We start from the raw sequence: 24,544 nt of genomic DNA on the forward strand, positions 1-24,544 counted from the left end.
ATAAGAAAAGGTTCTTATGCCACTTCTTTTTAATGTGCCTGTTTTGCTCTAGGTAGTGAGGACAATGTAAAGAATGATACAGAGCCACGATTTTTGAATAAGTGCATATAGTTTTTGTACACTTGCATCTCTAACTCATCTAACTCTTGTTAGTTTTATTTATTATTTTCTAACTGTTAAATGACTTATATCTTGTATTCTTCCCCAACTAGAAGGAACATATATAAACAGGGATTTTCTTATACTGATTTTTTGTACCTTCATTTTGCTTAGCACAGGATTAGGTACACTGTGAGCACTTATTAATTACTTGTTGATATAATGTGCTTTTCAATCTTCTATTTCAGTATGAGAGTTGAGGGGACAGTCTGAATTGTCCTAGCCAAGAAAAATGTAAACTTCAAAACATTAGACTTGTTTTTAATTTTCTTAAAGCAAAGTTTTCTTTGTTATCTATTAAAATTTGTATCAGATCTTTATCAGAAATTTGAAGAAGTATTAAAAGTTCTTAGATTTAGAAAAGAGAGAGTCTACGAGTACATTTCTTTGTTTACAAGCAAAAGTTGAGTCAATATTAAAGCAAATTGTCTCCTATCCCAGTGCCTTATATAGTATGCTTATTTGTGCTTCTGAGTCACATATGTTTTTATAGTGTGTATGCAAACTATAGAATAGGAAGCAGGTAGAGGATTTCTAGGTAAATGCATACCGTGACCTAATGCTTTTTTTGTCAGAACTTTTTTGCTGTCATTATTAGGTTTGAATTGTTAGCTGAAGGTCTAATAAATTGCAATTTGTTTAATAGAAAAATTGTAATGAGCCCTACTCATAGAGCCAGTTTTTGATTATTTGTAAGTGAATTATTCGGCAATCTTTTTTAAAAATAACTTTTTATTATGGAACATTTCAAACATTTACAAACATACCCATCATCCAGTTTCAGCAATTTGTCAACTCTTTGCTAATCTTATTTTGTCTTTATTTTAAATCAACTCTCAGACATAATTTAATAAATATTTCAGTGCTTGTCCTAAAATGTAAGAATTGTTTTAAAAGTCATAACCCCACATAAATTATTGGTAATGTTAGTAATGGTAATATTTTGATATATACATTATATGTGATAATTTAAACTTTTTTTAATCTTTAAAGATTGGTGTTCCTTTTGCAAAATTGCTATGTGTATGTTTAAAATAATTGTAGAAGGATCTTCTCAGCCCAAAAGCTTCTTAAGCTGATAAGCAACTTCAGCAAAGTCTTGAGATACAAAATCAATGTGCAAAAATTGCTAGCATTCTTATATGCCAACAACAGTCAAGCTGAGAACCAAATCACAAACAAACTCCCATTCAGAATTGCCACAAAAAGAATAAAATACCTAGGAATCTAGCTAACAAGGGAGGCGAAAGATCTCTACAAGCAAAACTATAAACCATTGCTCAAAGAAATCAGAGATGACACAAATGGAAAAACATTCCATGCTCATGGATAGGAAGAATCAATATTGTTAAAATGATGATACTGCCCAAAGCAATTTATAGATTCAATGCTACTCCCATTAAACTACCATTGACATTCTTCAGAGAACTAAAGAAAACTACTTTAAAATTTATATGAAACCAAAAAAGACCCAAATAGCCAAGGCAGTCCTAAGGAGAAAGAACAAAGCTGGAGGGATCATGCTACCCAACTTCAAACTATACTACAGGGCTACAGTAACCAAAACATCATGGTACTAGTACCAGAACAGACACATAGGCCAATGGAAGAGAATAGAGAACCCAGAAATAAGACCACACACCTGCAACTATCAGATCTTCAACAAACCTGATGAAAACAAGCAATGGGGAAAGGATTCCCTCGTCAGTAAATGGTGCTGTGATAACTGGGTAGCCATACGCAGAAGATTGAAACTAGACCCTTTCCTTACACCATATACAAAAATCAACTCAAGATGGTTTAAAGACTTAAATGTAAAACCCAAAACTATAAAAACCCTGGAAGACAACCTAGGCAATACCATTCAGGACATAGGTGTGGGCAATGATTTCATGATGAAGACGCCAAAGGCAATTCCAACAAAAGCAAAAGTTGACAAATGGGATCCAATTGAACTAAAGAGCTTCTACACAGCAAAAGAAACTATCAGCAAAGTAAACAGACACCCTCCGGAGTGGGAGAAAATTTTTGCAAACTTGTATCTGACAAAGGCCTAATAATATCTAGCATCCATAAAGAACTTAAACAAATTTACAAGAAAAAAACAACCTAATTAAAAAGTGGACAAAGGATATGAACATCTACTTCTCAAAAGAAGGTATACATGCAGCCAATAATCATATGAAAAAAACTCAACATCCCTGATCATTAGAAAAATGCAAATCATAACCACAATGAGATACCATCTCACGCTTCTCAGAATGACTATTATTAAAAAGTCAAAAAATAGCAGATGCTCATGAGGTTGTGGAAAAAAAGAGACACTTACGCACTGTTGGTGGGAGTGTAAGTTAGTTCAACCACTGTGGAAGACAATGTGGCAATTCCTCAAAGACCTAAAGACCATTTGACCCAGCAGTCCCGTTACTTGGTATATACTTAAGGGAATATAAATTGTTCTGTTGTAAAGACGCATGCATATGTTCGTTGCAGCACTATTCACCATAGCAAAGACATGGAATCAACCTAAATGCAATAGCAAAGACATGGAATCAACCTAAATGCCCATCAATGATAGAGCAGATAAAGATGTGGTACATATACACTATGGAATACTCTGTAGCCATAAAAAATAATGGGATCACGTCCTTTGCAGGGACATGAATGGAGCTGGAGGCCCTTAGCATACTAATGCAGAAACAGAAAACCAAATGCCACTTGTTCCCACTTGTAAGTAGGAGCTAAATGATGAGATCGCATGGACACATAGAGGGAAACAAAACACATTGGAGCCTTTCAGAGGGTGGAGGGTAGGAGGAGGTTCAGGAAAAATAACCAGTGAGTACTAGGCTTAATACGTGGGTGATGAAATAATCTGCACAACAAACCCCCATGACACCCATTTACTTGTGTAACAAACCTGCACATGGACCCCTGAACTTAAAAGTTAAAAAATAAATAATTGTGGGAGGAAAACATTGAAGCATTTCTTACATATTTTTCTCTATGCAGAAGAAAGCTGTGGTGATTCGTCACTTGTATAATGAAGATAAGGTTGACATTTCTGAGGATACATTAAGTCCAATAACAGATGTTAATGAAGCAGTTGATGTGTCTGACTTAAATGCTACTGAAATAAAGATGCCTGAAGTAAAGGTTCCTGAAATCAAGGCTGAGCAACAGGTAACAATTTTGGACTTTTTAAATAGATGCCAGTATTTTTTACTTAAATATGTGTAATTATTTCAGCCTCTAAACTTTGGAATATTTCTAGCCTTTTGAATTATTAATCATGACATTTTACCTATGTTACAATTACTTAAGTGTCAATAAGTCTTACTAAAACAATTCAACAAATATTTGCTGCATATGTGTAGGGTGCTGGGCTAAGTGTTGGGGTATGCAAAGTAGAATACGATATGGTACTTGGCTTTAAGGAATCTACAATTTAGTGAGACATAGAGATATGCTACTTTGCATAGTGGAGGTTCTCTACCACCTATTTTCTTTATTGGTGAATGGAAAAGATTGGCACTTTATTGCCTATGCATTTTCCTTTCTGGGTCCTTGCTGTTATTTTCTGTCTCTCTTAAAAAACCATTTCTATTACTCTTAATTGCCATAGACCCCAATATGTCTGATCTCCACTGTTTCTACTAAAAATTCTTTTTCTATGTTTCTATGTCTTGTGACTTCTGTATATCTCAGTATATCAATATACAGTTGGCACTTACAAAAACTACCAGATGGCCATTGGACCTACTTCCTGTTATATGGCAAACCGAACAATCTCAATGCACTAAGTGTTGTTTTTGGTCATTTCCTCTTAGCTTTGTGCTAGGTGTTGTTTCAAGAAGCTAGTTAATAATAGTTTTATTTTACTAGCTGGTATTAAGAGAATCATGCAAATTAACTTATTATCAGAAGAATCATATGAAATAGATGCTGCTCTTATCTCTTTTTTTTTTTAATGAGGAAATGGAGGCATCAAGATCATAAATCTCAGAACTAGTTTAAGTGGCCAAGTAGTCTGCATCCAGAGATAGCTCTCTTAACTCTCAAGCAGGACCGTCTCTCCTAACTATTGAGCTAACACTGTAGAAGTGAGAATACATTAATTTTAAAGAAATTTCAGTTTGTTTAATTTTATTTTTAATCTCTCTAACCTTTTTAGGATGTAAATGTTAATCCTGAGATTACTGCACTACAGACTATACTTGCTGAATGCCAAGAAAAGCTTAAGAAACTGACTTTGATAGAGAAAAGGTTAGACTGTTTGGAACAAAAAATGAAAGGAAAAGTGATGGTAGATGAAAACACCTGGACTAATCTTCTTAGTCGTGTCACTCTCCTTGAAACAGAAATGCTTTTGTCTAAAAAGGTATTTTCCTCTTTTAACATTTATAAAATATCTCAGATATAACAAAGTATTTCTTTGATTGTTATATGTGTATTTTTTTGGAAATGCTAAATATGAGAATATTTGAATAATGAGAAAATGTCTAGTTAGAATGAAATGTCCTGTTTAAATATAGCCTGTATGTTGTTGTGGCTGTTGTTTCTCTCTTCATTGAATAAGATAATCTGAAAAACTTGTCAGTTGAGCTTTTACAGATGTTAGTAATACTTGAAGAACTTAAAATGAGGTAAGAATATGATAGATATAATGAAAAGCTTAAAACTATTTTATATCTTTTAATAGTAAAAATGACCTATTTTCATAGGGTAGAAAAGATACAGAAGATATTGAGAACTCTTCCTATCTTTTTTTTCACTCATTTACTTCAATCATATTGTGAATTTCATAGAATAGTTACCAAATTTACCATTGCCTTATCAAATCTGAGAAATTTATTTCTTTTACTCAGGATTTCGATTTCTGGTCTGTCTTTGCTTCCTAGAAAGGGAAGTTGATAGATTCAAGTAGCTTGCTATCTGCTTCTATATTTAAAACATTTCTTATATGTAGGAATATACAGTATATATATTGCTTTAATTAAAAAATAAAAATATTTAAACATTTATCATGCTACCTTTATATTTTATGCTCATTATTAAGAATATAAAATGAGAGAGTTTTTCTTATTTCATTCTAAATATTGAACTGTGTTATTCCAGAATGATGAATTTATAGAGTTTAATGAAGTTAGTGAAGACTACGTTTCTTGTAGAGACATGGACCTTCTGAATCCTCGTAAGTTTGTAAATACTATGATAATTGGTATGATGAGTTTTCAGAAAAATGATTGTTATAGGTATTTGGTAATTTGAATATTCTTAAGCTTTATTGTTTGGAAATTGCAAAGCTCCTAGAACAAAGAAAATAATGAGCCTGCAGACTACTAAAGCCAAGAATTGCTTAACAAGCCAGCCTACTTATTTCACATAACATAGTGGGTGAATACATTTCAGTGTACAAAATTGAAAATTTTTAGAGATATTTTACTGTTTTAATATTCTAGAATAATCAAATGCTCTAGAATATTAAAATTGGCCTCCAAGTTTTTAAATTTAAGCTTAGGTAGGTAGTAGCTTTCTCCTATGTAAATAATAATATGTAAGAGAAGAAAACACATTTGTCAGTATCTATAAAGTATTGCAAACTTCTTCCATGTGAATAGTTCACTGATAATGATAAAATGGGAAAGATCTGATATTAGGACAGGTCTTTTCCTGGTCACTTTACTAGGCTACTGATATTTTGCTCAGTGTGACTGAGCAGCAAGGATAAGATTTCTGTTTTTCAGTGACAGCTTTGTTTTTTTTGATTGTTATATATTTTTAAAAGACAGATCTAAATTTTGTGCCATATCTATGATTAAATCATATCTATAGAAGAGATGTTTTGTCCAATTGAGAATTCATCATTAAGTTAAATTTTTAATATCTGTGGATTGTTAATATTATAAAATCTTTCAGCTCTACTATATGTGTAACAATAAAATAACAATATATATTCTAGCACTAACAGTGTGCCTGGCACTATTCTAACTACTATATTAACTCATTTAATTCTTGAAGTAACCATGCAAGATAAGTATTATTTTTATATTTTACAGTTGAGGAAACTGAAGTACAGCAAAATTAAGTAACTACAACAAAGGTCACACAGTATCAAATTTGAATCCAGGCAACTGATCTGAAGTTTTTTCTTAACCACTGCATATTTGGAGCACATATCAGTATCATTGCACAAAGAACAATTTCAGTGATTAGCTTATTAAATATAATTATTTGAGATGCTATTTAAGGCAACTAAATTTATTATAGGCTGCAGATTTCAGATTTGGTAAAATGTTGCCTGTTTTATTTATCCATTCACATATCTATTCAACAAATGTTAATGCTTGAGTATAAGATCCTTGAGAGCAAAACTTATCTTATAGTCTGCCTGTCTAGCACACAGAAAGTATATCGGTGCTTTTATCACCAGTATTTGCATATAGTAGAGTTTAAATATTTATTCACTGAAAGAATATTGAATGTTTGTGATTTGCAAAACATTGCCTTTTGCAAGTTTGATTTTGCGTGCTCAGGCTTATTATTTTTTTAATGACATGATTATAGAATATACCTTTAACCTATATAGAAAACACATGGCTAAGTTTATTTTTTTATTTTTTTATTTTTTTGAGATAAGGGTGGTCTTACTCTATTGCTCAGGCTGGAGTACAGTGGTGCAATCATAGCTCACTGCAGTCTCCTAGATGTTAACACCTTGGCTTAAAGTGATCCTCCTGCCTCAGCCTCCAGAGCAGCTGGGACTACAGGTGCATGCCACCACACCTGGATAATTTTTTATTTATTTATGTATTGTTTTTAGTAAAACAAGGTCTTGCTATGTTGCTTAGGCTGGTCTTGAACTCCTGGGCTCCAGCAGTCCTCTCATCTCTGCTTCTCAAAGTACTGGGATTACAGGTGTGAGTTACTATGTCCGGGTTCACATAGCTAAATTTCAACAACTGTGCCAGGACTGAAAGTAATTAACAGGCCACTGTCTGAAATGGATTACAGATTATGATTAGGGTGAATACCTGGTCTCATAGAGTTTATGATCTGATCTAGATTAATTAAAAGACTCAAGTTTATAAAGACTTACACATTATACCTTATACATGCTACTTGGAAATAGGATTTGATTTCATTTGGATGCAGAGAGCAATAATTTACTACTCTGGGTTTAGGATCATATTAAATCAGGAATAGTTTTTGTGAGGTTCCAGATTTGTTTTGCCTTTATCAGGAATACAGTGTTCCATGGGGAATTGTAAGGCACCTTAATGTCTTGGTAAGAGTGAATTAGCAGAGGCTTTTAAGGATTGGACTTGTGTTGGATAATTTTGGAGAGGGTTTGAGGAAGCAAGGGCTATGGGTGCTGTCAGGGAGCAGGAGCAATTTGATGATTGATGGTAAGAATGAAATTTTTAGCATAAAATAAGTACTCATGTTAGGCAAGGGGGTCCGTATCTGCTCATTTATGTGGTTACATGGTGCCCTTGTTTTGTCTATGTTCAGACGTGAATAGTGGTTTTGGGCATGTTGTTTCATTATGCTAATGAAAGACCTCGTGATGTTATTTGTTATGAAATTATTTGTATTCACTAGAGGGTGCAGTAGTTTAGGTGTTAATTGCCAGACAGGGCACCAACTGTTAGTGCTCCTTTTTTGTTTGCTTGTTTGTTTCGCTTTGTTTTGTGCCTTTTTTCCCTCAGAGGAAAAAAAAAAAAAAGGTGTGGCACCACAGAAGAGTGTGGTTTGTTCCTGTGTGACTAGAAGGAAGAGTACATGTGAGCACCTGAAGGAAGCTGTAGCAGAAGAGTAGAAAGATCAAGTCATGGAGTTTATCCCAGAGTCGTAGAAAGATGTTCAGCAAGGCTAATATTCTCAGGTTTGTGTTTCACAAAGGTTATCATCAAAGCAGAATAGTGATTTGTTAGGAAAGTAAGATAGGCAAGGATAATTTGAAGAGAATTTTAGTAGTCATTATTTCAGAATAATAATGAGGGTCTCTACTAAGGCAATGATAGTGAGGATAAAGAGCAGATGATTTATTTGGGAGAAATTTAGATGTTAAAATTGATACTCCTTGATTCCTGATAGATACAAAAAGGGTGAAGGAGAGAGTAAGGAAGTTAAGACTGACTACTTGTGTTTGGCTCATGTGATTGGGTAGGTGATTGTTGCTCTTTAATAAAATAAAAAATTCAGGAAGAGGAGAAGGTTTGGGAGAAATAAGTTCACTTTTGAATATAATAAATTATGTATGAAATCCTTAAGACAGAATATCTAGAAATCAGTTGGATACATACATTGGTCCTTGATTTAGAAGTATTGGCTTACAAATTATTAAATGGTAAAGGACCCTACTGATTCCCTTAGTGGAATAAGGTGATAAGCCTCCAAAGATGGCAGTGAAAGATTAACTGTTGTGGTAAGAGTTGGGTAGAAGATTTCATGTCCCATACCCCCATAGCCTTAGAAGTAGAAGAGTCCCTTTCTTTACAGACTTCTTAGCAAATCACTAGTGAAGTACATAACAACTGGTGTCAGGGTCCTTGTGTCAGTGGCTGTTGCCTTTCCCCATTCCTTTCCAACCTGAATTCAGTTACCAATTCTTTTCTCAATCCCCATAGCACAGCTGAGAAACAATGTTTAAACAAGTAAGGCTTTACTAAAGGTTCAGGATAGCAATAAGAAAAATTATAGAAATTAATATGCACTTAACTGATCTGGCATTCAATATAGCTGGTGTTCTGTAATGGTCCACTCTGTAACCTCTGGAATCCTCTGTAGGAATAACTATGAATAGCCTGCCAGCCTGCCAAATACCAGCTTTCTGCCACCATGAGGCACACTCTTGAATAAGGTTAGACACCGCAAAGTCTGGACCCCAAAGTGGAAGACAAAGAGAGCCATTCCTTCACCCTTTATCTGTCTTCTGGACCTGTTTCCTTTGCCTAGGGCCCCCTCCTCTTTTTGGAAAGACGTAAGAAATGTTCAGGACAACTATCTGTACCCACAGAAAAAAATCCAAGATTTAGTGCATAGTAGATATAGTTCCTGCCTAATTTCAAATTATTTCTTAAAATAACCTCTTGTCCATACCTCCTACTAAAAGATCTGGGTTTAGGTAGGCTTCAGAATTATACCCTGTAATCTTGACCTCCAGGCTTAGCTAATTGGATTAAGAGTAGACACCTGACCCAGAGAATACCAATTCAACGTGTGATGAGTCAAATTACATTCTCTCTCTTAGAATTTGGAATTAGGACACCACGAGTTAGTTAGTCAAATGATATTGAGCCTGGGCTGGGCTGGCCATGTGATGGAAGTTTATGCTGATGAGTCAGCAGAGAAAGCCATTCTACAGAGAAGAGTGGAGGAATGGAGCAAGTGGCAGAAGTAGGCAAAAGAGACTGTGGCTCTATGAGAGATGAAAATTAGTCTTCTAGTTGTTTCAGTTCTCAGTGGTAATAGTTTGTTCCCCAATTAAGGTTGTCTCTGTAGGCTTACAATAAAGCTCTCTTTATGTGAACCAGTTTAAATGGGTGTCTAATTTTTTTTTTTGCATTGCTTTTGCAGCCAAATGTATTCTGACTAAAACACAGGGTTTGTAGGATTTATTACATTTTCCGTAATCTTTTCTAATTGATATTTTTGTAGGGGAGATGCCATCATTTTGTCAAATTAATATTATCAGGATATTTGAAATGTTAGGTTTTTCAGTTTTTTAGAAAATCTGTGGATCTTAAATTTTTGCATTACTTATTTTCATATATGTCAAATCAAGTTAGAATTTTTCTTGATTTTTAAAAGATATATATGGTCGGTTATAGTAATAGTTGTCACTTGCCACAGAACAGTAGTAAAAAAATTTGTGAAATGCTTAAATGTTGCTGAATAAAAGCATCATGACAAATTCATGGATACTAATTATTTTGTGTAAATATCACCATTTTAAGAAAAGAATATGCATGATTGATTCAATAGGTTATATTTTAAAATAAATTATTAACTTACCTGTTTATTCAAACTGATTGCTATCATGATAATAATACTGCCTTTTGTAATTTTTATTGGGCAATTTTTAACATCTAGATCTCCATATGAAAGGTGTTACCTTAAAAGAGTATTAAAAACTCTTTGATCTATACCGATAGCCATTTTTAATTAAAATAGTATGTTTTTCTTCCATCTGTAAATAGTGTTTTTAGATATTTGACTCTTCTGTGAAAGGAAAAGGTAATCTAATACTTAATTTCTACACAGACAGAAAAAGCAAAGTAGAGAGGCCAGCAAGTATTCCTCTGTCCTCTGGCTATAGTACAGCATCATCAGATTCAACTCCCAGAGCCTCTACCGTTAATTACTGTGGTTTGAATGAGATTTCAGAGGTAAGAAAATGCTTAGATTATTTCATTTCTAAATTAGGAAAACAAGCAAGCATTAGTTTTAGTTGTAAATATTGCTGGCAAGAAAAATAGCAAAACCGAATCTTAGTCTCTCAAAATTCTTTCATAAGTAAACAGTACTTAATGCAATGTTTCAAACTGTGTTTTGTACATTCTCGGTCCATCTTTGATGATGGTTTACTTTGAGAAATCATCTAAATTTGTTGCTTTTTAAATTAAAGGAAACAACAATCCAGAAAATGGAAAGGATGAAAAAAATGTAAGTAACAGAAAGGGGCAACAGAAATTCATTTCTCTATAGGGAATTGTATTGGATTACAGTATATATAGAATGTGCATGTGTGTTTCAAACCTTAAAGGTCTCTCAGTCAGGTGTGGAATTTCCTTCAGGACTCCATTGGATAATAAATCCACCTACAGTTATGTGTTCGTAAGATGAGTCACTGTTTTAGTTTCCAACAAGCGATTTAAAACTTGTTGGAATTGTTAATGGAATTAACTGCAGATAGAGTACAAAGATATTTTTGGTTGGTAACTAATCAAGAGTATTATCTATTTTTGATAACTGATTTATCAAAATATTAAATAATATATATAGATGGATGGTTTGGAGACATTTTCAGTGTTGTGAAAATATCACTGGTGTTTTTCGGCAAGTTATTGATAAGATACTAAAAATGATGTTTTTGTCTAGTACAAATGATGTGATTTTTCTAAAGAGCAGTTCAAAGGAAATATAAAATGAAATTGCATATGAGTATGCAGCCTACTACTATAGAAAATTATAATATTATTTTGAAATGCAAAAAGTACTTAACTTACACTCCAAGAATGCAAGACTCATAATTGACTCCTCTTTGTCTTCCCTCTGGCCATACTTAAGTTTATTTATAGTAACTGTACTTATAGATAAGAAAAATATTCAAATTTATTTTAGGCTAAAAAGCATAATTTCAACAACTAAAATGCTATGCTTTATTATGAATTATTGATTTACTTAATATATTATTTATTATATTTCAGGTTTGAAGAAACTGCAGAGTTACTGAAATGTCCAAATCACTACTTGTAGCATTTTCTACATGAACTTTTCTAGGACTTTGGTTACTATACATATTGTATATTTTAAGATTTCTTTATACAGTTTTAATATACTGCAATTTTTGACAATTTGGATTCTATTTGGTATATGAATTTTTGCATTCATTATTGAATAAATCTTTTAATATTTTTGAGCAGTGATTATACTGCTTTACCTTGTGTCACTTTTTTTTTTTTTTTTTTGGGAAAAACTCGTGTTCCAGTATATTTCTCTTACAGAGTGAAGTCATTACAGCACTGTATTTCTGTGTTGACATTTGTTGGCAGTGTGCTAAGTAATGTTTTTTAAAGCACAGGCTTGAGGACTATGGTTTACATCCTGTTGGAAACATTCCAAATGGGACTTGTGTATTATACCCAGGAGGCTCTCATATATACCATCTTGGCATCTGTACTGATGAATAAGTTATAATGAACAGTTAAAAATGCTCACTGAAAATTAAATAAAACAAAAAGACAGCTATTTCATGCTTGGTCAAAAACATCAATACCTTTCCAATTAACACTGAGAAATTAAGGTTAAGATTCTCCTTTTGTACTGGGAAACAGGCTGGAGGACTATGGTCCTCAAGTTTAGACCAAGAGGACTATGGTCTCAAGGTTCACCGTGAGAAATGTGTTAAACATTTTAGTATGCTCTGTTGTATAATTTTTTTGGGGGGGTGGGGGGATGGAGTTTCGCTCTTGTCGCCCAGGCTGGAGTGCAATAGCACCATCTTGGCTCACCGCAACCTCTGCCTACTGGGTTCAAGTGATTCTTGTGCCCTAGCCTCCTGAGTAGCTGGGATTACAGGCGTGCACCACCATGCCCAGCTAATTTTGTATTTTTATTAGAGACGGGGTTTCTCCATGTTGGTCAGGCTGGTCTCGAACTCCTGACCTCAGGTGATCTGCCCGCCTTGGCCTCCCAAAGTGCTGGGATTACAGGTGTGAGCCACCACGCCTGGCAGTGTTACACTTTTTAAGACCAGTATAACAGAAAGAGAATGTAGCCATTCTAGCCAACGTTAAAAGATACACAGTGAGGTGTTGTGTTTTGTTTTGTTTAATGATGAAAAGTTACACATTTTTTGGAGAGAAAAGTCTTAGCTGAAGTTAAATCAGTGGAAAAATTAAATTTATTTTTAATATTACTATATGAATTATCTTTTTTTAAACTTGTAGATAAAAGTGTAGCAGTAATCTGGAAAATCCTCAAGAAAATTGACTTCATTATTTTGAAGGAAAAAGAGTATTTTTTTATTATTATTATATGGACCATCTGATTGTATTTTATTTCTTCATCTATTTATGGTATATATGTATAATTCTATATTACACTGTCAAATATAAAATATTGTTATATGAGTAGAAATTACTTAAATTTTTTTTGTGTTTGTGAATTTGAAACAGCATAAGAAATCACTTTTAAGAAAACATTTTTAGAATTCCTTTTTTTTTTTCTTTTTGAAACAGGGTCTCACTGTATTGCCCAGGCTGGAGTGCACTGGTGTGATCTCGGCTCACTGCACCTTCTGCCTCCTGAGTTCAAGCAGATTCTCGTGCCTCAGCCTCCTGAGTAGCTGGGACTATAGGCCTTGTACTGTCATGCCTGGCTAATTTTTGTATTTTTGTAGAGACAGGGTTTCACCGTGTTGCCCAGTCTGTTCTCGAACTCATGAGCTAAAGCTACCCGCCCACCTGGACCTCCCAAAGTGCTAAGATTACATGGGTGAGTCACCGTGCTTGGCCACATTTTTAGTATTCTAATAAATATTTGGTCATCAGAACTTTAAAATGATAGCCTACAGAAACATACAATTTTGAATTTAACAGAGTTTCAGTAAATAGTTCCAGAATTAATGAAGCATGTTAGCTTTAATTTTTTTCAATTGTGAGAGAGGTACATTTATAAAAATTAAGAGGTTAGGAGGTTATAGTTATAAGGGAAAAAACTACTGTATCGATTAACTCCTAAAATATCAGTACCAGCACGGAATTATAGCACCACCTTGTGGTTAACATGCCAGTATTTTACCTTTTATTAAAACAAGTGATTTCCCATCAAACAGGATAATACTTTTTCCCTTTTGAAAAATTCAATTTTAAAAAGAAACATTTTTGAAGTTTTCTCATGGAAGATAGAAAAAAAGTTAAGTCTCTTTCTGCCCTTTCTTTTTTTCTTTATATAGTGCAGATATACACACAGTGAAAGGACTTAAAACATTTCTAATCTCCTAGTTTATATACAGTGTGCAAAATATAAGTATATATTGAAAATATAAAATATTTCATATATGTTACCAGGTGGAAATTTAGAATCCAAATTTTCTTAAACTTTAATAACTTGTCTAACAACTCTAATAGGGACTAAAAATCAACTCAATATATCATACATTTACACTTACAAAGAGTCTTTATCTAGACAACATAATTTTTAGAAAAATAAAGCAAATTCAGCTTTATTGGTGTTATTGGACAGATCAGCAAATTGTTATTTTAAAAAGTTTTCTTGTTTAGGCAATTTGGTAAGTGGTTTCTAGTCATAAACTAGCCACTGTTGATAAACTTGAGAAGGGGAAGCAGGGGAGTTCTGAAGAGATTACTTGGAGCTACATAATTAACCTTAAGTTAAGTAAAATTTTCACTTTCATTCTTTTCATTCTCTCATAAACTGGATGAAAAAACATTGTACTACCAACAAAGGTGTCAGTTGCTTGTGCTGCCCTGTCTATGTTATGCTCTGAATAGGTCTAGGTAAAGATTATATGGAAATATTATAAAGAATACATAAGGTAAAATACTAGTCAGAAAGGGTTCAGAAGAAGTTAGCATCAACTATATGAAAATTCTAGGTAAAGCTAAGTACTATTGAGTTGGAAAAAAGTAATTCTATCATGTTTGCTTGTTTTCCTCTACTGTTTTTAATGTGCTATTGTAATATATTTTAAAAATAAAACTTGAAAACATTGGGACTTTGTTTCATGCCATTCATTACTCATAACTTTATGTAATTGATACACACTTTGGGAAACATAAAAATTAATATAACCTTCCCAATTTTATAAACTACAACACTTTTTGAGCTCAAATAACATTGTAGCTTTGATTTTTACTTTTTAACAGTCCCCAGGTTTGTCTCCTTTCTTTGAAACTGAAGGACATAAAGAAGGTGAAGTAGAGGTAGTGTGAAACATTAAACTACAGAATTAAAGCTTTAATTGTTGTGTCTCTTGAGTTTTAATGTTCCTAGTGAAAATGGCAGGTTTCTCATCCCACTCAGAGAAGAAAACTGGAAAGTCAGTACAGCACTGACAGCAGTAGCACATTCAGAACATGCAAATTTATTTTTGAAGAGGAAATTTTTAAAAATTCATATTTTATTATGACATGTTTATTCCTAATACTTGTGGGAATTAGGAGTGTGTATATATATATATATATATATATGGTTTGGTTTTTTTTTTTTTCTCAGTGAAGTCCACTAAATCACTAGTAAAAATTTAATTTGATTTTGCTTTTTAATCATTTAAATGTAAAATATTAAACATAGGACTTATTCGGTAAGTATCCCAAATGTATGAATTATTTTAATTTTATGTTAGAGGGATGGGTGGTAAGAAGAAAAGTAGAAAATCACAGGAAAGTTGAACAGTCAGGGAATTAGAGTGATGAGAAGGCTGAATATTTTGGAATAGTTCCTAATTCGTTTCAGTCCTTCAGTTCACTTAAGTTATTATGTACTTGGAGTGCAAATCAACTTATTAAATCATGAGATGTAGCTCTTCATTTGTTGTTAAACCCTGAGAGGCACTTGTGACAATGCAACAGAATTCTGTACGTGTTTCTTATGTCTCTTGGCCGTCCCTATAGATTTACTTTTGCAGTTTCCCAGTAATATTTGCCCCAGGTAGATCTCCTTTCCAGGCTCCCCATCAACAGTATTTCTGTGTTGGTTATCTTGTCTCTGAAACTTCTGAGCTTTTCGAAAACTATATCTCTGTTAGGATATTTATGAAAAAAGGTTTTAAAATAAGCTATGGAATAGTTATTTGTAATTACAATTGTAAAACTCTATTAATTTGAATTATAGTAAAGATTGATCATTTTTAGACCCATGACTGGCTCACTTTTTTTTTTTTTTTTTTTTTTCATTTTTCCCATTCCCCTCTTTGATGAGAAAGCGTTACCTTCTATAAGTCCTCGTAAGGTGGAAGACGTTTTGTTTGCGTGCCCTTTGCTGTTGTATGGGAGGCAAAACTTTACCATCTTAGGGTCTCTGGCTAGGCCTGAGAATTGAATTGACATAAGATAAATTAGCAGGAGACAAATGGATTTTCCCATGTACATGGGAGCCCCCATAGGAAAATGAACATCCAAAGAAGTGGCAAAACCTAAATGCTTGTATAGTAGGTTGAACAAAGAGTAGCAATTGTGGAAAGGTAACTAAAATGTATGAAGAGGCTGAAGGAAGGTAAGTTATTTTAACAGGGACTGTTTGTACATGTTTTTCTCCATCTCCACTCATCTCTGGTAGCAAGAATGTTTCTTCTCTCCTTGTACAAGGAGGGCATCTTTCACATGGAAGTTTTCTCCCTTCAGTGATACTTCTTTTTTCCTGATGCCGGGAGGGCAGTGTCTCTTTTGCATCTGCTGATTTTCAAGTGCCTTTAGCTCAAAATAATCTTATGCCAAAGTGGCGTATTTTGTGGTGGCATATTCTGCCACACTTCACCATCAAAAACAGTACATAGACTGTCACTCAAAGATTACTACTACTACTACTAGTCCATCCCCTGCCTAAGCCCTGCTATTTATACTGTACAATCCTTTATATTTTATTTCATACGTTCCCATTACCACTGTATTCAAGGTTTCTCATTCTTTGCTTGCACTGTTCACTGATCTTGCCTCCTTGAGTGTATCCACACCAATACGAAAGTGTATTTTTTTTTAATTGATTATGCCATGTTGCTGCTAAAAATGTATCTTTGTGTTTCTCCTATTACTAATGAGTAGAGCCCAGCTTTTTATGCTGGACAGCAAAGGCCTTTTTCTTTGAAGTCTTTGTTTCCAGTGCCCTCTACAATTCTATAGAAAATATAAATACACAGAACTCTCTTAAAAGTGTGCTTTCAAACACGATTTCTTTTGTCTAGAATGACTTTTCCTTTCATCTGGCAAGTTTCTGCTTATCCTCAAAGACCCAATACCTTTCTTGGAAAAGCTTTTCTCAACTGTAGAGGCCAAATTATCTACTTCTGTCTCTTCGCTGCTTTAGTGCCCTTTTTATACTTTTGATTTTTATACCCACTTTATAGCTATTATTTATTTGTATGACTTTAATCCTCATTAGTCTTCCAGCTTTCAGTCTTTTTTCTGTTTGTTTCACCTAGTGCCTACCATTTATTTATTCATTACAGACTAAATGGTACTAATAATTAGTTGTTGACTAAATGAATATCAAATACATTATAATGAAGGTTTCCAGATAAGCAAGGTTTTATCAAGGTTAAGCTAGGGCCTGGTCAATCATACTATATTCTTTTCTATGGGAAATGTATTGACAGAAGGAAGATGTAATCATGAATTCTAGAAAAGAGTCAGCCAAAGATGAATACCTCGTTGATAGATTAATAAATACATTTAGAATAAAAGTTGATTGAAGTGTCTACTAGTGCCAGGCACTGGATATAGGCAGAGCTAACGATATAGACATGGTTCTTGTTCTTACCGAGCTAACAGCTAAGCAGCAAAGACAGTTAAATACACAATAGCAATGTGTAGTACTGTGATAAGGCTAGGCATCAAACTCATCAGCGTGGAAGGAAGTGATGTTTATCTTAAGTCCTAAAGAGTGAACAGAATATAGCCAGGGAAGATGGTTTACGCAAAAGGACTAGCATAAACAAAGGCTTGAAAGGAAGAGCATTTGAAAGAAATTCACTAGGGTAGCATACTGAGTGTGCAGTGTGTGTGTGTGTGTGTGTACGTGTGTGTGTGTGTGTGTGTGTGTGTGGCTAGAGGTCAGTTGACACAGGCCCAAGGGGCAGCTTGTATCTTACTTACTGAACCATTTAAGCAGCAGAATATGATAACCAGATCTGAGTTTTTGAAGGATTTATTTTACTGCTTTAATATGGAGAATGGGTGAGGGGGCAAAACTAGAGGCAGAGAAATCAGTGGGAGGCTATTACAGTAATCGAAGAAACAGTAAGAGTGACTTGAATTATGATGACAGTGGAGATGGAGGGAAATAATGGGATTTGGAGCGAATGTAGTACTTCCAGTTTAAGGACTATCTTCAATCTAGTATCTGGACTGAGAGATAGCAGAAAGATAACTACACTAGTGTTTAATCTGATATCTTGCCTAATTGGTTCCGTCTGGAATCTTGTTAGAAGTGCAAAATCTCAAGCCCTGCTCTTGACCTACTTACTACATTAGATTCTGCATTACACAACCCAAAGAAATTTGTAGGTACCTTAAGTTCAAGAAATATTAGCTTACATTCACATACTTCTTGTTTTATTATCATAACTAACATTTGAATCTAAGCCTTCAAATTCAGATTCTCTGGAATTGCTTTCATCTAAATATATACGGCTTTTTTTGTAATTCACAGTTAGTATATTGGACTCCTTAGCACCTTTGGTTAGCGTTTTAGGGTTTTGAGTGCATTTAGTTAAATGATTTTTTTCCTCAGTCAAATAATATATAAATAGGAATTAAAACATCCTTTCATCAAAATTAGGTGTAAGCTTTGCACAAATAACTTGTTTGGTCCTCATCAATAATGATTCTTTACTAAGCATGCACAATTCATACCATTAGCCTCCATCTTTGAAATATCTGTTTATGTTGAAAAATTTCCTAGTTTTTTAATTATGTTGCCCAAAGTACAACAGGTAATATTCTGCATACATATTTGTTTTTCTGTATTATGTCATAGGGTGACTTTTCTGAAGATAAGGAAAGCAATTATTAGAGATCCATATTTCACATTTATTTTAAAATTCAGTAATATATGGTCTTACAAACTTTTTCTGAAAATCATTTGTTAAGGAAACCCCATGTGAGTAGTGTTACAATGAAGGAGTAAAAAATGCATCTTAAGATACAATATTTAGAAAGCAGTTTCCGCAGATGAATTAGGTGCAAAGAGCGAGAGGAGAGGAAAACAGAAATCACTAGGAGTTCATAAACTTTACCCAATCAATATATGTCTTCCTTCAGATTTGCCATCTTCTGTTGAAGTAAGCTTTGATTTACTGGATAAGAATCTGATTATTGTTTTTAAATTCTGATCATTGTTTGTCTGTTGATATTCACACTAGGACATTTAAAACAACACCACAGCTGAGGACTTTTAAATGAAGATCAGTAACAAACATCAAAATGTTTAAAATTTATTTTTTCACACTGCCATGAGAAAGTAGAAAAATGTTTAAAGTTTAAAAGCATTTCAGTATTCCAATTATCCTCTCAATTTCGCACCATTTTTTAAAATCATCATTCTCTTCCACCTTCACTTTTTATATACTGTGCTTTTTCACTTTCTGAATGTGCTGGGCTTTCCATGACTTTACAAATGCTGTTCCATCACCTAAAATGTTCATTGTTCTCCACTCTTCATTTCCTATCCTCTGCACCACATTGGCTGGTAGAATTCTACTCATCATAGGGGCTTCAGATTAAACATAACTCCCTCCAAATAATGCCCCCTAGGTCCCTAGAATAGGTTAGATTCCCTGTTTATGCTATGAAAAGCACCCTGTAATTTTTCTTCATTTCAGTTTGTACATTATTAAACCTACTATTTGCAATTGTTGCTTAAGGTTGTCCTCCCTGCTAAACTATGAGTGTTATGTGAAAAGAGATCCTGAATTTTGTTTACCGATGTATCCTCCAGCTTAGCACAATGCTTGGTACATAGGACATTCTATTTCATGGGTTGACAAACACTTAAGACGTCCTCCCATCCCCCATATTATGATAGAATTCAAGTTTTGTAAGCAACTGTTAACTGATTTCTAAATTCAATATCTGAAATTAATTTCATTTTAATTTAATGTCAACTATTTATTGTTATACTACATTTCTGTATTTGGTAATATATTTAAATGTAGAATATAGTATGTAGCATTAATGCCCGAGTTGGTAACTTTTAAAATAGTTTCTCCATACTTTAAGCACTGATATTTTTGAGCCTAAATGAAATTTTCCTAATAAAAAGATGAGGAAATTTTATGATATTTTTGAAAAGTTACTCAAAAAAGTACACAGGTCTCATTTAAAGCACTAAAAGGCAGCAAATTTTTAGAGAAAATGATATTTCTGTTTGCAGCAATATGGCATACAAGGTATTAAAAAATATTTAAAAACTCCTGCAACAAATCATCAAACATTCTTGAAAAAAATATAATAAATATTTATCACAGATATCACAGGAAATTAAAAGAAATCCCTAAAGGCCAAAAGAAGAGAAAGCAGAAATTCAGAGTATTATGCTTGTCTGAAGCAGCACTGCCCTGAGAGATTGTTGATATTAGAAACTAAGGCCTTGAGAGGTTTCCCCCCTCATGTTTTTGCATCAGCCTTTATTGTGTTATAATTTACCTACAATAAAATTCACCAATTTCAGTCATACATGCATATAGCCACCACCATATTTAAGATATAGAACATGCCTCTTTGCAGTCATTCCTCTGGTACCAAACCAGGCATGTTCTGCCCATCCTGCAGTAAGCCAATCACTGAAACAATGAGTTTTGCAGTGGAGAAAAGATTTTATTCATGAGGCAGCAAAGTGAGGAGGTGAGAGAACACACCTCAAATTCTCCTCCTTGAAGTTGGGGCATTAGGGATATTTGTGGGATAAAGGAGCAAGGCAGTCCAATGCATGGAAGAAGGTGATTGGTGGTAAGGAAAAGTGAGGTAATTGCTGATCTGTGCAAGTGCAGTTAAGCTTCATGGCCTTTCATAGGATGCATGTTCACAAAATGGTCATTGGCACAATCTGAGGGTGGAGTTTTTGGCCTGATGTCAAAAGGGCACTCATTGGGCATTCATACAGGCCATTGGAGGGTCAGTGGAGTCAGTCAGCTTGAACTGGACAAGAGCTGATCCTAATTTCCTGAAAAACAAGCAACCATTACTATGGTGACCTGTACATCAGAGATGTTACCTATAAGGAAACTGGTGGAAGTTTAGTTACATATTGCTTAGTTGCATGACTTCGCTATGTAGGTTTTAAAATCAGCTAGAAGCAAGTGACTACAAACAAGGCAAGTTAAGTTTGATAGGCCTGATTAAGTTAGCCCTGGGTTTCACTTTGTCCTTCAGCAACCACTGATTTGCCTTTCATCATTTTAATGTTGCTGTTGCTAGAGTTTTATATTAATATCATCATACCATATTTAGTCTTTTGTGTCTGGCTTCTTCCATGTAGCATAATGCTTCTGAGATTCATCCATGTTGTTATATGCAGTAGTTCATTCCTTTATATGGCCAATGAATATTTCAGTGTGCTAACATACCACAATTTCATCAGTTGATGAACATTGTGATATGTCCAGTTTGGAGGTATTACATTTTATAAATAAAGCTGCTATGAACACTGGAACATGTGTCTCTGAACACATGTTTTTACTTCTTTTGGGTAAATGCCTAGGAGTGGGATGGCTGAGTCAAATAGTAAAGTTATGTTTAAGTTTATGAAAAACTGTCAAACTCTTTTCCAAACTGGCTGGCCCATTTGCTTTTCCCACGAGCAACGTATGACAGTTTCAGTTGCTCTGCATCCTTACCAACACTTGATTTTGTCAGTCTTCTAGTGGACGTGTGTGGTTTAAACCAAAAGTTAAGGCACAATGTTATGTACTGTCTTGACATCTGGTAAACTGAGAAGGTTTCAAATGGCCTAGCCAGAGGATCCCCTCCTCACTCTCCTTCCATGGATAAGGTACCCTAGCCAAACAAGCACTCCTTAGCAGAGGGACCAGACACTTACCCCTGAGTAGCAGGGTTTCAGTTCCATGCCAGCTGTGAAATTGTTCCAAGAAACAAATCACATATGCCTGTGGGAACCAGAAGACGTCTCACCCTCTTCTTACTACAAAGTCTGCCTCCCACATCTCTCAGCTCTTCTCTGTTCCCAAATTCAACCCCCATAGAGCAGGCAGTGTCCTCCCCTACAAGCTGTGAGTACATATGACTAATAAGCTGTTATGAGTTTCATTTGCCTTGTGCTGGGTTTTGTGTTGGGCCTTCCCATAATCCTAGGTGGGAATTCCTCCCTCACCAATATGGTGAATAGGGAGTGATTAAAACAGTGTGTAATGGTCTCTCATGGTAGTTTTAGCTTACATTCGTCTAAAATGTTGAGCATAAAGTATTTATTTGCCATTAGTATATCTTCTTTGGTGAAGAGTCTATTCAAAGATATTCGCTATTGTATTTAGATTGTTTGTCTTCCTATTGGGTTGTAAAGGGCCTCTGTTGAACAGTTTTGCAAAGATTTTCCCCCACTCTGTGGTTTTTCCTTCATTTCATTAACAGTGTTTTTTAAGGAGCAGAAGTTTTAAATTTTTATAACATCCATTTATAAATTTATTCATTACTGAGAGAGGGGTGTAGCCATGTACAGTCACTCATGCCTCTAATTCCAGCACTTTGGGAGGCTGAGGTAGGAGAATCATCTGAGGCCAGAAGTTCAAGACCAGCCTGGTCAATATAGCCAGACCCTGTCTCTACAAATTTTTTTTTAAATTAGCCAAGCGTAATGCTATGCACCTGTGGTCCTAGCTACTTGAGAAGCTGAGGTGGGACGATAACTTGAGCCGAGGAGGTTGTGGCTTCAGTGAGCTATGAATATATCACTGCACTCCAGCCTGGGTGACAGAGCAAGACCCTGTCTCTAAAAATAAAAAAGAAAAAGAGAGGTGTTGAAGTCTCCAACTAGATTGTAGATGAAGACTAAAAAACTTTTATTTTTTCTTTCAGTTCTACCATGTATTTTTAAACCTGTTATTAAATGCATAAACATTTAGGACTGCTATTTCTTCATGATAAAGAGACTTATTTCTTATTATGAGTTGGCCCTCTTTGTCTCTGGTAATATTCTCTCCTGATATCTATGTTGTCTGACATAGCCATTCCAGATTTCTTTTAGGAAGTGTTACTACAGTATTTATTTCCCATCGTTTTACTTTTAATGTATCTGAGTCTGTGTATTTAAAGTGGGTTTCTTGAAGATAATGTAATTTGGTCTTGCTCTTTTATCGAATCTAAAAATTTCTGGAATGTTTAGATTATTTACATTTAACTTGATTAAGGATATGGTTGGGTTCAAATCTACCACCTTCTTATATTTGTTTTCTGTTTTTATCATTTGTTCTTAGCTGCTTTTTTACCTCTTTTCCTGAATTATTTTTCACTGGGTATTTTTTAATGTTTTTTATTTTTTTTCTTGGCTTATGAAGTATACTCTGTGTGTGTGTGTGTGTGTGTGTGTGTGTCTGTGTGTTTGCTCCAAGATTTGCTGTATATATATTTAACTTACTATAAGCTACTGTCAAATATTATACTACTCATTATTTAACTAAGTATAGGCTACCTTCAAATATTATACTACTCATTTTAAGTATAACATAAGAGCCTTACGATAATATACTTTTCATTCTCTCTGCGCCCGCCAAGCCTTTTTTTTGTCAAACATTGACTTCTACATATGTTATAAACTACAAAACGTTATCATCACTTTTGCTGTAAGCAATCCATTATCTTTTTAAAAGGTTTAAATAATTTTTAAAAAGTCTTTTATATGTGCCAACCGATTTACCATTTCCAGTGCTATTTATTCTTTCATGTAGATCCACATTTCTTCTTGATATAATTTTCCTTCTGCCTGAAGGGTTTCCTTTAACTTTTCTTGTAATACTAGTTGCTGGTGATAAATTCTGGAAAAGTCTTTATTTCACCTTCATTTTCAAATGAAGGATACAATTTCAGGTGAATAGGGATTTTTGGTTTTTTTGTTTGTTGTTTTTCATTCTTTTCAGTAATTTAAAGATGGCCCTCCATGGTCTTTTGATTTGCATTGTTTCTGATAAATCTATTGTTATTTTTATCTTTCTTTCTTTATGGAATCTGTCTTTTTTTACTTTGTCTGCTTTGCTACATTTGAGATTTCTCATTACCACTGATTTTCAGCAATTAGAAGAGCTATATAGAAAAACCAAAATAAACTACAGACAGTTTTTTAGAATTAATAGAATTTGGCACATTTTTAGATATGAGATCAATGTATCCAAACCAATTTTACTTCTAGGTAGGAGCCATAAGTGGAGATTTACATATGTATGTATATATATATATCTACATATATATATAAGTAGTATGTGTGTATATGTGTGTGTGTGTGCGTGTATATATATATATATATATATAGAGAGAGAGAGAGAGAGAGAACAGATAATAAATGGTACCTAAAAACAAATGTAATAAAATACGTGCATGAACTTTATGTAGAAAATTATGAAACTTATATAAGTTAAAAACAGAATATTAAAGAAAACCTAAATAAATGGATAGACATACCATCTTCATGTTAGGAAGACTCAATACAGATTAATTCTCACCCAGATTATAATTTTAGTTCAAGTAATCTCAGAGTCTTGACAGTTTTTTTTCCCCCAGAGTCTAAGATTATACATATTAAAGAAGAGAAAAATACAAAAGTTAGCTAAGACAGCTTTGAGGAAGAAAAACAGGGTGGGGGATTTGTCTTATATTTAAAATTATTTCCTAATTGTAGCAATTATAACAATAATTAAAATTTTTATAGCAATTGTTGTAGTGTAGGGCAGACAAATAGGCTAATTGAAGAGTAC

The 24,544-nt window shown here is 34.0% G+C and overlaps 1 protein-coding gene across 31 annotated transcripts in view; it reads left to right on the top strand.

The window, feature by feature from the left end:
• The window catches only part of CEP44 (centrosomal protein 44), a 75,907-nt gene that overhangs the window by 19,881 nt on the left and 31,482 nt on the right, over nucleotides 1-24,544 (top strand). For 8 of the 31 annotated variants that reach the window (XM_063638433.1, XM_055276430.2, XM_055276428.2 and 5 more), the window contains 6 exons: nucleotides 3,172-3,342; nucleotides 4,334-4,540; nucleotides 5,278-5,353; nucleotides 10,429-10,553; nucleotides 10,793-10,830; nucleotides 11,595-12,135. In XM_063638433.1, the coding sequence (XP_063494503.1) occupies nucleotides 3,172-3,342; nucleotides 4,334-4,540; nucleotides 5,278-5,353; nucleotides 10,429-10,553; nucleotides 10,793-10,830; nucleotides 11,595-11,643 (666 nt within the window). In that variant the 3' untranslated portion in view covers nucleotides 11,644-12,135. Of the gene's footprint in view, nucleotides 1-3,171; nucleotides 3,343-4,333; nucleotides 4,541-5,277; nucleotides 5,354-6,799; nucleotides 6,930-10,428; nucleotides 10,554-10,792; nucleotides 10,831-11,594; nucleotides 12,136-13,127; nucleotides 14,627-24,544 lie in introns of those variants that run through there. The other 23 variants (XR_008657310.2, XM_063638430.1, XM_063638432.1 and 20 more) reach the window with 8 other exon arrangements.

Source organism: Symphalangus syndactylus, chromosome 4 (genome assembly GCF_028878055.3).
Source record: "Symphalangus syndactylus isolate Jambi chromosome 4, NHGRI_mSymSyn1-v2.1_pri, whole genome shotgun sequence".
NCBI lineage: Eukaryota > Metazoa > Chordata > Mammalia > Primates > Hylobatidae > Symphalangus > Symphalangus syndactylus.